This window comes from Oncorhynchus tshawytscha, linkage group LG17 (assembly GCF_018296145.1).
Source record: "Oncorhynchus tshawytscha isolate Ot180627B linkage group LG17, Otsh_v2.0, whole genome shotgun sequence".
Lineage (NCBI taxonomy): Eukaryota > Metazoa > Chordata > Actinopteri > Salmoniformes > Salmonidae > Oncorhynchus > Oncorhynchus tshawytscha.
The window spans coordinates 22,657,889-22,671,837 of NC_056445.1; the positions used below are offsets into that span (position 1 = coordinate 22,657,889).

The 13,949-nt window shown below is 42.4% G+C and overlaps 1 protein-coding gene across 1 annotated transcript; it reads right to left on the bottom strand.

The window, feature by feature from the left end:
- Positions 1 to 1,931: 1,931 nt before the first annotated feature.
- On the bottom strand, positions 1,932 to 7,320 carry LOC112234229 (zinc finger protein 852-like). Its single transcript, XM_024402284.2, has 9 exons — positions 6,934 to 7,320; positions 6,384 to 6,453; positions 6,098 to 6,300; positions 5,898 to 6,002; positions 5,694 to 5,792; positions 5,399 to 5,509; positions 4,532 to 4,652; positions 4,152 to 4,421; positions 1,932 to 3,437 (listed from the first exon to the last, which is right to left on the bottom strand). Exons 1-9 carry the CDS (start codon positions 7,231 to 7,233, stop codon positions 2,503 to 2,505), a joined length of 2,214 nt encoding a protein of 737 aa, XP_024258052.1. The 5' UTR covers positions 7,234 to 7,320; the 3' UTR covers positions 1,932 to 2,502.
- Positions 7,321 to 13,949: the final 6,629 nt, after the last annotated feature.

Consider the following 13,949-nt stretch of genomic DNA (forward strand, 5'->3'; position numbering starts at 1 on the left):
ATACAATGAGCTCAAGGAGAAACACCGAACACGAATGTAAAAATCACTATAGTCTGACAAAGATCCAATGAGTTTATTTCTTACAAGTTTTCAAACATAGTCTCATGTTGCTCATCCGAGTAATTCCTTTCCCACACTTAAACAGCGTTTGACAGATAATAAATGTAGCATCATGTACATAATAATATACATATATCATACACATGCTGTAGTATTAGTTAATTTACAAATGATTGAGTCACCACAGACAATTACTGAGTGACTATTTATTACAATCAGACCTGGGTTCAAAAATGCATTTGGATATCTGGTATTTAAAATACATTTTTCAGTGTGTTTGAGAATGTTCAAATACAAGCCCCAAACAAGTATTTCTATTTGAATGGCTATTTGTAAAAACCAAGTAGTACGTGTATTTTCAAACACTTATTTTAAATACTATTTTTAAAAACCTGGGTTAAATGCATGGGAGTGTATTTGAGTATTTTCAAATACACAAAAATATTCAACTTGTCTTTTGAAATAAAATATATCTGAATACTTACTTGGACAATGTACAGTGGGGGGAAAAAAGTATTTAGTCAGCCACCAATTGTGCAAGTTCTCCCAATTAAAAAGATGAGGCCTGTAATTTTCATCATAGGTAGTACACTTCAACTATGACAGACAAAATGAGAAAAAAAATACAGAAAATCACATTGTAGGATTTTTAATGAATTTATTTGCAAATTATGGTGGAAAATAAGTATTTGGTCAATAACAAAAGTTTATCTCAATACTTTGTTATATACCCTTTGTTGGCAATGACAGAGCTCAAACGTTTTCTGTAAGTCTTCACAAGGTTTTCACACACTATTGCTGGTATTTTGGCCCATTCCTCCATGCAGATCTCCTCTAGAGCAGTGATGTTTTGGGGCTGTTGCTGGGCAACACGGACTTTCAACTCCCTCCAAAGATTTTCTATGGGGTTGAGATCTGGAGACTGGTTAGGCCACTCCAGGACCTTGAAATGCTTCTTACGAAGCCACTCCTTAGTTGCCCAGGCGGTGTGTTTGGGATCATTGTCATGCTGAAAGACCCAGCCATGTTTCATCTTCAATGCCCTTGCTGATGGAAGGAGGTTTTCACTCAAAATCTCGCGATACATGGCCCCATTCATTCTTTCCTTTACACAGATCAGTCGCCCTGGTCCCTTTGCAGAAAAACAGCCCCAAAGCATGATGTTTCCACCCCCATGCTTCACAGTAGGTATGGTGTTCTTTGGATGCAACTCAGCATTCTTTGTCCTCCAAACACGACGAGTCAAGTTTTTACCAAAAAGTTCTATTTTGGTTTCATCTGACCATATGACATTCTCCCAATCTTCTTCTGGATCATCGAAATGCTCTCTAGCAAACTTCAGACAGGCCTGGACATGTACTGGCTTAAGCAGGGGGACACGTCTGGCACTGCAGGATTTAAGTCCCTGGCGGCGTAGTGTGTTACTGATGGTAGGCTTTGTTACTTTGGTCCCAGCTCTCTGCAGGTCATTCACTAGGTCCCCCCGTGTGGTTCTGGGATTTTTGCTCACCGTTCTTGTGATCATTTTGACCCCACGGGGTGAGATCTTGCGTGGAGCCACAGATCGAGGGAGATTATCAGTGGTCTTGTATGTCTTCCATTTCCTAATAATTGCTCCCACAGTTGATTTCTTCAAACCAAGCTGCTTACCTATTGCAGATTCAGTCTTCCCAGCCTGGTGCAGGTCTACAATTTTGTTTCTGGTGTCCTTTGAAAGCTCTTTGGTCTTGGCCATAGTGGAGTTTGGAGTGTGACTGTTTGAGGTTGTGGACAGGTGTCTTTTATACTGATAACAAGTTCAAACAGGTGCCATTAATACAGGTAACGAGTGGAGGACAGAGGAGCCTCTTAAAGAAGAAGTTACAGGTCTGTGAGAGCCAGAAATCTTGCTTGTTGGTAGGTGACCAAATACTTATTTTCCACCATAATTTGCAAATAAATTCATAACTGAAACTGCTGACTGAAAATAAAAATGTCTCAGACAAGGACACGTGAACAGGTGACTATGCAGGAGAAAAGGGAGGACTCTGTTCCAACATACATCAGGAGCTTGCCCCAAAACACATTATTAAATTATTAGATTATTAAAAAGACAACAACTTGATAGTTGCAGTCAAAAAACTTTTCATTACTTCAGGTACAGAACAGCCTACACGAACTACGTGTGATCCTTACACCATGTTAACCCTACTGTGCTCACAGAGTACAGTGCAGTTGGCAATGCACTAAGTAAAACCTCAGTGTCATTGTGAAGTCTGTGCCCAAAGTTCCTTAACAGATCACATTACCAAGGGGAAAATAACAGAATGGATACTTTGTCAGGACGATGTACATTACCTATAATACAATTTCATTTTTTCCTTACTTTTGGCTTTGAGCTCAAGGAGAAATAAACATTACACTAGTTAAAATTTCCATTAGTCTGACAAAGAGCCAATGACATTATTTTTTATGAGTTTTCAAATGTATTCTCATGTTGCTCAACTGACTAAATCCTTTCCCACACGTGTGGCAGTAATGGGGCTTCTCCTCAGTATGAATAAACATGTGTCTTTTAAGGCCACCAGTTTCCGCAAAGCCCTTTGAACACAGGGAGCAGGTGAACGGGCGGTCATTTGAGTGCCATCGCTTATGCGACGTGAGAGCGCATGACGTGCTGAAAGCCTTTCCACACGGTTTACAGCGGTAAGGTCGTTCTCCTGTGTGAAAACGCATGTGCACTAAGAGTTCCCCGGAAACAAAGAAAGCCTTCCCGCATACGCTACACAGGTATGGTCTCTCTCCTTTGTGCATCCGGAGGTGTCTAACTAATGTGTGCTTTTGATTGAACTTCTTCCCACATACTGAGCAGGAGTAAGGCCGCTCTCCGGTGTGGGTACGTATGTGTATTTTGAGGACAGCTGCACTAGTGTAACTCTTGCCACAGTGCTGGCAAATAGGCCTGTGCATCGGTTCTACGTCGTGACTTTTCTTGTGCAGTTGTAGATATCTCTCCGATTTGAATCTCTTCTCACACTGATTGCACCGGAACGGCTGCACACTGGTGTGAACACTTTGGTGTCGTTTCAGGTCAGTTGTGCATCTGAAACCCTTCCCACACTGTTTGCAGGTGTTGTTATTGATTCTCTTGGCTGAGGAGCTCTTGGCTGAGGAGCTCTTGGCTGAGGAGCTCTTGGCTGAGGAGCTCTTGGCTGAGGAGCTCTTGGCTGTTTGACTGGATGGCAGTGAGTTCTCAGCTCCTCCAGAGTCCAGGCTCCTGCTGTCCTCCTCTGTTAGATGTTCCTTCCTGATGTGCTGATGAAGGTCCACCATTTCCCTGTGGGAGAATGGGCACTGGGGGCAGGAGAAGACCTGGGAGGGCATGTCACTAGCCGGTTCTGTAGGCAGAAAGCAGACATAGAACAATTCAGACACTTTTACATTACCTTCTATGACCCAGATCCTGGAGTGCTTGGTACCATGATCCGCATTACAAAACAATGAACAAAACAAAGCCTGACTCAAATGAATCCTGGACCTACCAGAGTGGCGGGTCCAAGATCTTGGACCAGAACAGCATGTATTGTGATGCAGCAAATGCAATCACATTTCTGCCAGCTGTAAATGAGCTGGCACGCTGCAATCGTGCTGAATGTACCTGATTTAGGGACAGGTATATTGTTGATTCAGCCAGACATTTTTTAAGTACATTAACTTATTAGTTAGCAAGTTTCAGCATCTTCCAGTTAACGTCACTCGCCAACCAACATCCCATTGAAATGAATGGTTCCGCTAACAGTGGCAGCCATTGTTGGAAACAGCCTTCAGTGCAGTGTTCTCAAAAGCACGAAAAAGTCCTTCTCCAGGACAATATACACAGCGCCTCTATATTTGATGGTTTTATAAGTAGGAACTGATATCAACCTCTAATTCATTATCATAAGTATGACATTTGACAGTGGTGTGAAGCAATTCCTGATTTTTCACCTGAATGTCAAGGTACATATTTTTTTTGTTGCAAATAATATCTCTAGGTAATGTAACAAGTCAGGCATTTACAAATCACTTAAAAATACATGGTGGAAATGGACTATCATTCTGAATCTCCTTACCATCCGAGTCCTCTGGTTCACTCAGAGGGGAGGTCCACTTTGCGTCATCCTCATCCTTCAATCCCCTCTCAGTGTCTTCATTTCTCTCACTTCCATCATCCTCCAAGTTCTTTTCAAAATGCAACTCTCCTCCTTCCTCACTGTTGATCTTCCACCCCTCTGTGCTCCCTTTCATGCCTTCATGTCCATCAAGGCTTGACTTCAGGCCATGAATTTGAGGAATTGACAATGTGGACAAGATGTTGTCTGCAACCTGGTTGGAGAATTCATCTGAAGGGAGAGAGAATTTATCTCAGGAAAGGAAACAGAAAAATGCAACTCCACTAATTTACAGAAGAGCACATGGCTAACATGGTTGATATCCTCTTCATAAGACTCACTTTTGCTCAAGTGACCCAGATGTCTATGATGCTGCAGCAGTGTCTTCAGGTGCTCGGGGTCAGAGACAGAATGCCAGAACTCCTCCAGGTCAGAGGGGGCAAGGCTGAGACAAGATGCTGTCTGAAAGGATAAAAAGGAACATTAGAAAGGTTTCTGCAGCGGTCTCTCACAGAACATTCATATACGGTGGGTGTTTCTTTTGTTCTTGCCATGCCTAAGCCGTAAAACAAAGGCTTTTACATGTTTCCACCACATGAGAGTGGCTTGATTACTTCTGGAAGATTGTTTTCACAAAGGCTTTTACAGCATTGTTTACTATCCAGCATCAACTTATTTTTGTTCTATAATATTTCATTCCATAATCATAGAGCACTTCATGGATGGTATATTTCAGTCATTTAGCAGACGTTCTTATCCAGAGTGACATACAGTTAGTGGGGGGGGGGGGTTTAGTTGGGATGCCAGGGCAGAGAAGAGCTTTGACTGGGCAGAGCGGGAGCTGCCCACCCGTAGGGGTGCGAGGGGCCAAGAGACCAGAGGTGGCAGAACAGAGTGCTTGGGTTAGGGTGTAGGGTTTCAGCATAGCCTGAAGGTAAGGAGGTGCAGCTCGCTTTGCCGCTTCATAGGCAAGCACCATGGTCTTCAATCAAAGAAGCACTCCTCTGTGTCTCTACATTAATAATATAGGATTCAACTTTAGTTGACAAAAAGGACCGTCATGAACAAGAAACTCTGTTCCCAAAGACGGGATCTTATATAGTGCCATTACAAAAACAGTGACACCCCTAAGCATGTGATATTGAAGAAATAACATGACAAGCCTGACCATCTAAAGATTTCATGCTATTAAGATATTGAGCCTGTACCTCTGTGAGGTCTGGTACAGGCAGCAGCTCCTCCAGTCGGGAGAGAAACTCCCACATCAGTATCTGCAGTGCTGTGTCATACCGAGGGCCATAACGTATTGGGAACACCACCTGAGAGAGAGAAATAAAACAAGCGTTGTTGAAACCAACATCTTGCTGGATTTTTCATTTTGTATGGCCTTTCATCAGTTACTGTAAAACAAGCAACATTTCTCTACTGAATTTTACATTGCTGGAACATGCTGTCCTATGGACTCTGAAAGCGACAACTATGATTCATTAGGATATTTCCCACCTGAAAGAAGTGCTTCTTCTCAGAAGGGTCTTCGAGCAGGGTTTTGACCAGCTCCACGAAGTTAGACTCTGAAGACTCCAACTCATTTCTACTCTGTGACTGGGCATGTAAAATGAATAATACAATCAGCTTCAAAAGAAAGACAATATAAGCTCCCTCTATTCAATAGCATCCAGACTACTTTAGACACTGAAAGTTACATACATCCTTGTGCACAGCATGTACTGAAGAAGTTTTGATTCTGTCCAAATTAAGTTGGATGGTCTGGGGGTCCGGTGGGTTTTCATTACGAAACAACTCTAAAACCATCTGAAAGTAGATTTTATGAGAATAATAGTCATTGGACTAAAGATCCTTTCTGAACATCCATGCCTCCACGCCTTCTCCACCTTCCCACTTCTCACCCTTGCTCTCAGACCCAGGATGAGTTGGGTCCTCTGCCTGGAGCTCAGCAGCTCTGGAACCATCTCTGTCACCAAAGTCACAAACTCCTCCAGCTTCCCATAGTGCATCACATTACGCTCTTGAGCCACTTGCCACATGAAAGCTGACATCAGTCGTAGAGGTGGAACCAGGAGACGGAAAGATGATAAAGGGAACAGTGGACCTACAGTAAAATAAAAAAGGAGCCAGTATGGAAACATAAGGATCGTGTCTGTAGCCAACTACACACCTCTAATATTGGCTTACCTGCCTGGTCTGAAAACAAGGGAGTCTGATCCAGGTTGTCATTAGGACTCTCAACTCTGTCTGCTGAGATCTATGGAAACCAACAAAAACAAGAGGTAGTTATTGCACATCTTTAAAATATTAACAGTAAGGCTAGCATGTTGCAAACAATAAAATAGTACGTTCTCATTTTATGACTAAATTAATCAGTCACTGTCTTATGTTCTTATTAAAGCCGGATTGCCATAAACAGTTGACTCAGTGTTTTCATTTTTGAAAAATAAAATGTTACATCAATACGAGATTGCGGAGATTAATGTATGTGCGTCCTCTGGTGCTGGTATTGCACTTATTTGAACTGCGAACCCAGTGCCAAAAATAGTGGTTTCTTCAGTCGAACTATTAGATCATCTTCTTTGATAATACCGATAATTACCGGTCTATAAGTCTATAGTATTACACACATAACTAGTCATGCTAGCAGTATCTAGCTGGCCTTGAATAACAGAGGTCTGGCAACTAGGTAAGTGACTGTAACCACACATTTTCTGTATCTTCGCTAACTAGCTACCTCGGGAAAGTTTGGGTTGGTTTGCCGATGTTTTATAAAAATGGTGAGCCAACTCAGGCTTCCAGGCCTCGGTACACCCTCTGGCATGTCCTTAGACTTTTTCAGTGCTCTCACATGACGGTCCCTCGCAAGTCTCCATTTCTTCCTGCAAGTATCTGGATCGGAGTTTAAATATGTAGCAATTTCGCGCCAACTGTGCTCGAGAGCCTCTTTGTCGAAATGTAAACGCATTGAGGTATCATACAAGTGTGTATGCTCTTTGACAGCTTTTACGAGACGTTCTTCAAACGATTCAGCCATTTTCCCAAAATTAACAAGCTGGTTAGCTATCTAGCTAGATGAGAAGCAAAATAACCGAACATTCACGGTCGTCGTTTATATATGACGTTTTAGGCCAAAAACGTTCACTTCCGGTATCAACATAATTTTCTGAGTTTAACAGCGGTTGGCATGCAATATGTTCCATTAACGGCCAGAACTGGACTATAATATAAATTCATTATACTTTACTACAAAATTGAAATAAAATAAAAATATAGACAGTCCCAGTCAAAAGTTTGGACACACCTACTCATTCAAGGGTTTTTCTTAATTTGGACTATTTTCTACATTGTAGAATAATAGTGAAGACATCAAAACTATGAAATAACACATATGGAATCATGTCGTAAACAAAAAAGTGTTAAACAAATATATCAAAATATATTTAAGAATTTTGATTCTTCAAAGTAGCTGCCCTTTGCCTTGACAGCTTTGCACACTCTTGGCATTCGCTCAACCAGCTTCACCTGGAATGCTTTTCCAACAGTCTTGAAGGAGTTCCCACATATGCTGAACACTTGTTGGCTGCTTTTCCTTCCCTCTGCGGTCCAACTCATCCCAAACCATCTCAATTGGGTTGAGGTCGGGTGATTGTGGAGGCCAGGTCATCTGATGCAACATTCAATCACTCTCCTTCTTGTTCTAATAGCCTTTACACAGCCTGGAGGTGGGTTTGGGTCATTGTCCTGTTGAAAAACAAATAATAGTCCCACTAAGCGCAAACCAGATGGGATGGCGTAACGCTGCAGAATGTTGTGGTAGCCATGCTGGTTAAGTGTGCCTTCAATTCTCAATAAATCACAGACTGTCACCAGCAAAGCATCACCACATCTCCTCCTCCATGATTCATGGTGGGAACCACACATGCGGAGATCATCCGTTCAGCTACTCTGCGTAATGATGGACTGTCATTTCTCTTTGCTTTGAGCTGTTCTTGCCATAATATGGACTTGGTCTTTTACCAAATAGGTCTATGTTCTGTATGCCAGCACTACCTTGTCACAACAACTGACTGGCTCAAACGCATTAAGAAAGAAAGAAATTCCACAAATGAACTTTTAAGAAGGCACACCTGTTAATTGAAATGCATTCCAAGTGACTACCTCATGAAGCTGGTTGAGAGAATGCCAAGAGTATGCAAAACTGTCATCAAGGCAGAGGGTGGCTACTTTGAAGAATCTCAAATATAACACATTTTCATTTGTTTAACACCTTTTTGGTTACTACATGATTCCATATCTGTTACTTCATTGTTTTGATGCCTTCACTATTATTCTACAATGTAGAACATTTAAAATTTAAAAAAAAACCTGGAATGAGCAGGTGTGTCCAAACTTTTGACTGGTACTGTATACACACACACACACACACACACACACACACACACTACCGTTCAAAAGTTTGGGGTCACATAGAAATATCCTTGTTCTTGAAAGAAAAGCCATTAATTTGGACCATTAAAATAACATGACATTGATCAGAAATACAGTGTTGACATTGTTAAAGTGGGTAAATGACTATTGTAGCTGGAAACGGCAGATTTTTTATGGAATATCTACATAGGCCCATTATCAGCAATCATCACTCTTGTGTTCCAATGGCATGTTGTGTTAGCTAATCCAAGTTTATCATTTTAAAAGGCTAATTGATCATTAGAAAACCCTTTTGCAATTATGTTAGCACAGCTGAAAACTGTTGTTCTGATTAAAGAACCAATAAAACTGTTATTCTTTAAACTGGTTGAGTATCTGGAGTATCAGCATTTGTGGATTTGATTACAGGCTCAAAATGTCCAGAAACAAATAAATGTCTTTTGAAACTTGTCAGTCTATTCTTGTTCTGAGAAATGAAGGCTATTCCATGTGAGAAAATACCAAGAAACTGAAGATCTCAAACAACGCTGTGTACTACTTCCTTCACAGAACTGCGCAAACGGTCTCTAACCAGAATAGAAAGAAAGGGAGGCCGCTATTTCACGTGTATGCACACCTTTAGGAAGAGCGTGTGAGTATCCTTGGAAGTTTACACAAGCATATTGATACAACTATCCATTGGCACTACGCTATCTAGAATGTTCAAATGTCTAACAATGAAAGTTAAAATAAAGACATACATACATACAAATATCTGCCTTCACATAGCACTTACCCTGGAAAAATGTGTATCTGGGATACTTGGGACATCCCTACCCCCTACATAACCCTAACCTTAACCCTTACCGTACCCCATTGAAGTTTAAATTTAAAATGGTTAACGTCAGATTTGGGACATCCCAAGGTTCCTGGATTGTGTGGACCATTTCTCCAGGCCAGAGTTTTCAACAACGGACACATCAAAGTAAAAAAAAAAACATGATTGTGGTTGAGTCCATATTTAAATGAAAAACAACCACGACCTTAAAAAAGGCTTTGAGAGTCAAACAGAGTTTGAAAATGAACATCTATAATGTGTTCAAACAAGACAACTACCTGAACTATGGCCTATGAGTTTTATTTATGGATTCTCAAATTAAACCGCCTCCCACATAGACACAGATGAGGTTTCTCTCCAGTATGAATAAGCATGTCATGTAAGGGCGATTTTGAGATGAAGTGTTTCTCACAATGAGAGCAGGGGAATGGGAGCTCGGCTGTGTGAGTCCTTCGTTGCAACATGAGCATCCAAGACATTCTAAACATCTTCCCACAAAGTTGACATCTATGGGGGCATTTACCCGTGTGTGTTCATGAGTGTACCAACAAGGCCCTTGAGGAATAAAATGTATTTCCACAAACGCTACATACAGTAAGTATGATTTCCTTCCTGTATGCATCCTGATGTGGTGTGTTAGTAATTACTGTTGGATAAATCTCCTCCCACATATATCAACTCAAATTTTATTTGTCACATACACATGGTTAGCAGATGTTAATGCGAGTGTAGCGAAATGCTTGTGCTTCTAGTTCCGACAATGCAGTAATAACCAACAAGTAATTTAACTAACAATTCCAAAACGATTGTCTTATCCACACAAGTGTAAGGGGATAAAGAATATGTACATAAAGATATATGAATGAGTGATGGTACAGAGCGGCATAGGCAAGATACAGTAGATGGTATCGAGTACAGTATATACATATGAGATGAGTATGTAAGCAAAGTGGCATAGTTAAAGTGGCTAGTGATACATGTATTACATAAAGATGCAGTAGATTATATAGGGTACAGTATATACATTTACATATGAGTAGAATAATGTAGGGTATGTAAACATTATATTAGGTAGCATTGTTTAGTGGCTAGTGATATATCTGACATCATTTCCCATCAATTCCCATTATTAAAGTGGCTGGAGTTGAGTCAGTGTGTTGGAAGCAGCCACTCAATGTTAGTGGTGGCTGTTTAACAGTCTGATGGCCTTGAGATAGAAGCTGTTTTTCAGTCTCTCGGTCCCAGCTTTGATGCACTTGTACTGACCTCGCCTTCTGGATGATAGCGGGGTGAACAGGCAGTGGCTCGGGTGGTTGTTGTCCTTGATGATCTTTATGGCCTTCCTGTAACATCGGGTGGTGTAAGTGTCCTGGAGGGCAGGTAGTTTGCCCCCGGTGATGCGTTGTGCAGACCTCACTACCCTCTGGAGAGCCTTACGGTTGTGGGTGGAGCAGTTGCCGTACCAGGCGGTGATACAGCCCGCCAGGATGCTCTCGATTGTGCATCTGTAGAAGTTTGTGAGTGCTTTTGGTGACAAGCCGAATTTCTTCAGCCTCTTGAGGGTGAAGAGGCGCTGCTGCGCCTTCTTCACGATGCTGTCTGTGTGGGTGGACCAATTCAGTTTGTCTGTGATGTGTACGCCGAGGAACTTAAAACTTGCTACCATCTCCACTACTGTTCCATCGATGTGGATAGGGGTGTGTTCCCTCTGCTGTTTCCTGAAGTCCACAATCATCTCCTTAGTTTTGTTGACGTTGAGTGTGAGGTTATTTTCCTGACACCACACTCCGAGGGCCCTCACCTCCTCCCTGTAGGCCGTCTCGTCGTTGTTGGTAATCAAGCCTCCCACTGTTGTGTCGTCCGCAAACTTGATGATTGAGTTGGAGGCGTGCATGGCCACGCAGTCGTGTGTGAACAGGGAGTACAGGAGAGGGCTCAGAACGCACCCTTGTGGGGTCCCAGTGTTGAGGATCAGCGGGGTGGAGATGTTGTTGCCTGCCCTCACCACCTGGGGGCGGCCCGTCAGGAAGTCCAGTACCCAGTTGCACAGGGCGGGGTCGAGACCCAGGGTCTCAAGCTTGATGACGAGCTTGGAGGGTACTATGGTGTTAAATGCCGAGCTGTAGTCGATGAATAGCATTCTCACATAGGTATTCCTCTTGTCCAGATGGGTTAGGGCAGTGTGCAGTGTGGTTGAGATTGCATCGTCTGTGGACCTATTTGGGCGGTAAGCAAATTGGAGTGGGTCTAGGGTGTCAGGTAGGGTGGAGGTGATATGGTCCTTGACTAGTCTCTCAAAGCACTTCATGATGACGGAAGTGAGTGCTACGGGGCGGTAGTCGTTTAGCTCAGTTACCTTAGCTTTCTTGGGAACAGGAACAATGGTGGCCCTCTTGAAGCATGTGGAAACACCAGACTGGGATAGGGATTGATTGAATATGTCCGTAAACACACCAGCCAGCTGGTCTGTGCATGCTCTGAGGGCGCGGCTGGGGATGCCGTCTGGGCCTGCAGCCTTGCGAGCAGTGAAGGAGAGGCCGCATGTTTTGGTTGCAGGCCGTGTCAGTGGCACTGTATTGTCCTCAATGAGGGCAAAACAGTTATTTAGTCTGCCTGGAGAGCAAGACATCCTGGTCCGTTACGGGGCTGGTTTTCTTTCTGTAATCCGTGATTGACTGTAGACCCTGCCATATACCTCTTGTGTCTGAGCCGTTGAATTGAGATTCTACTTTGTCTCTATACTGACGCTTAGCTTGTTTGATTGCCTTGCGGAGGGAATAGCTACACTGTTTGTATTAGGTCATGTTTCCGGTCACCTTGCCCTGATTAAAAGCAGTGGTTCGTGCTTTCAGTTTCACGCGAATGCTGCCATCAATCCACGGTTTCTGGTTTGGGAATGTTTTAATCATTGCCATGGGAACGACATCTTCAACGCATGTTCTAATGAACTCGCACACCGAATCAGCGTATTCGTCAATGTTGTTGTCTGACGCAATACGATACATATCCCAGTCCACGTGATGGAAGCAGTCTTGGAGTGTGGAATCAGATAGAACAGGTGAATGGTCTCTCCCCAGTATGAGTAAGTATATGGGAAGCTAAAAGGGCCCAGATGTCATAAACCCCCTGCCAAAATGTGCGCAAAGATATGGTCTTTCTCCTGTGTGGACACATTGGTGCAGTATTAAAGTACCCTTTGATTTTTGAATTTCTTCTCACACTGGTCACAATGAAACAGCTTTTCCTCTGTGTGAACATGTTTACGTTCTATCATGTGCCCTTCGGTGGAACACTGTTTGCAGATGTACTTCTTCGTCGTCTTGGCTGAGTTCTTTACTGTTTCATTGGATGGCAGTGAGTTCTCAGCTCCTCCAGAGTTCAGAGCAACTCAATATTAGGAACGGGTCCTTCATGTTTTATACACTCAGTGTAAGTGAATTTGTCCCAATACTTTTGGTCGCCTAAATGGGGGTACTATGTACAAAACGTGCTGTAATGTCCAAAAGGTTCACCCGATATGGATGTACAGTTGAAGTCGGAAGTTTACATACACTTAGGTTGGAGTCATTAAAACTCGTTTTTCAACCACTCCACAAATTTCTTGTTAACAAACTATAGTTTTGGCAAGTCGGTTAGGATATCTACATTGCGCATGACACAAGTCATTTTTCCAACAATTGTTTACAGACAGATTATTTCAATTATAACTCACTGTATCACAATTCCAGTGGGTCAGAAGTTTACATACACTAAGTTGACTGTGCATTTAAAAAGCTTGTAAAATTCCAGAAAATTGTGTCATGGCTTTAGAAGCTTCTGATAGGCTAATTGACATAATGAGAGTCAATTGGAGGTGTACCTTTGGATGCATTTCAAAGCCTACCTTCAAACTCAGTGCCTCTTTGTTGACCTCATGTGAAAATCAAAAGAAATCAGCCAAGACTTCAGAATTTTTTGTTGTTGAGACCTCCACAAGTCTGGTTCGTCATTGGGAGCAATTTCCAAACGCCCGAAAGTACCACATTCATCTGTACAAACAATAGTACGCAATTATAAACACCATGGGACCACGCTGCAGTCATACCACTCAGGAAAGAGACGTGTTCTGTCTCCTAGAGATGAATGTCCTTTGGTGTGAAAAGTGCAAATCAATCCCAGAACAACAGCAAAGGACCGTGTGAAGATGCTGGAGGATACAGGTACAAAAGTATCTATTTCCACAGTAAAACGAGTCTTATAATCAACATAACCTGAAAGGCCACTCAGCAAGGAAGAAGCCACTGCTCCAAAACGGCCATAAAAAAAAGACAGACGGTTTGCAACTGCACATGATGGGGACAAAGATTGTGCTTTTTGGAGAAATGTCCTCTGTTCATGTAAACTTCAACTGTAATTACCCTCAAGTTAAAGCTGACAGTCTGCCCTTTAACCTCATAGTCATTGTATCATTTCAAATCGAAAGTGCTGGAGTACGTACCTAAAACAACACAAAATGTGTCACTGTC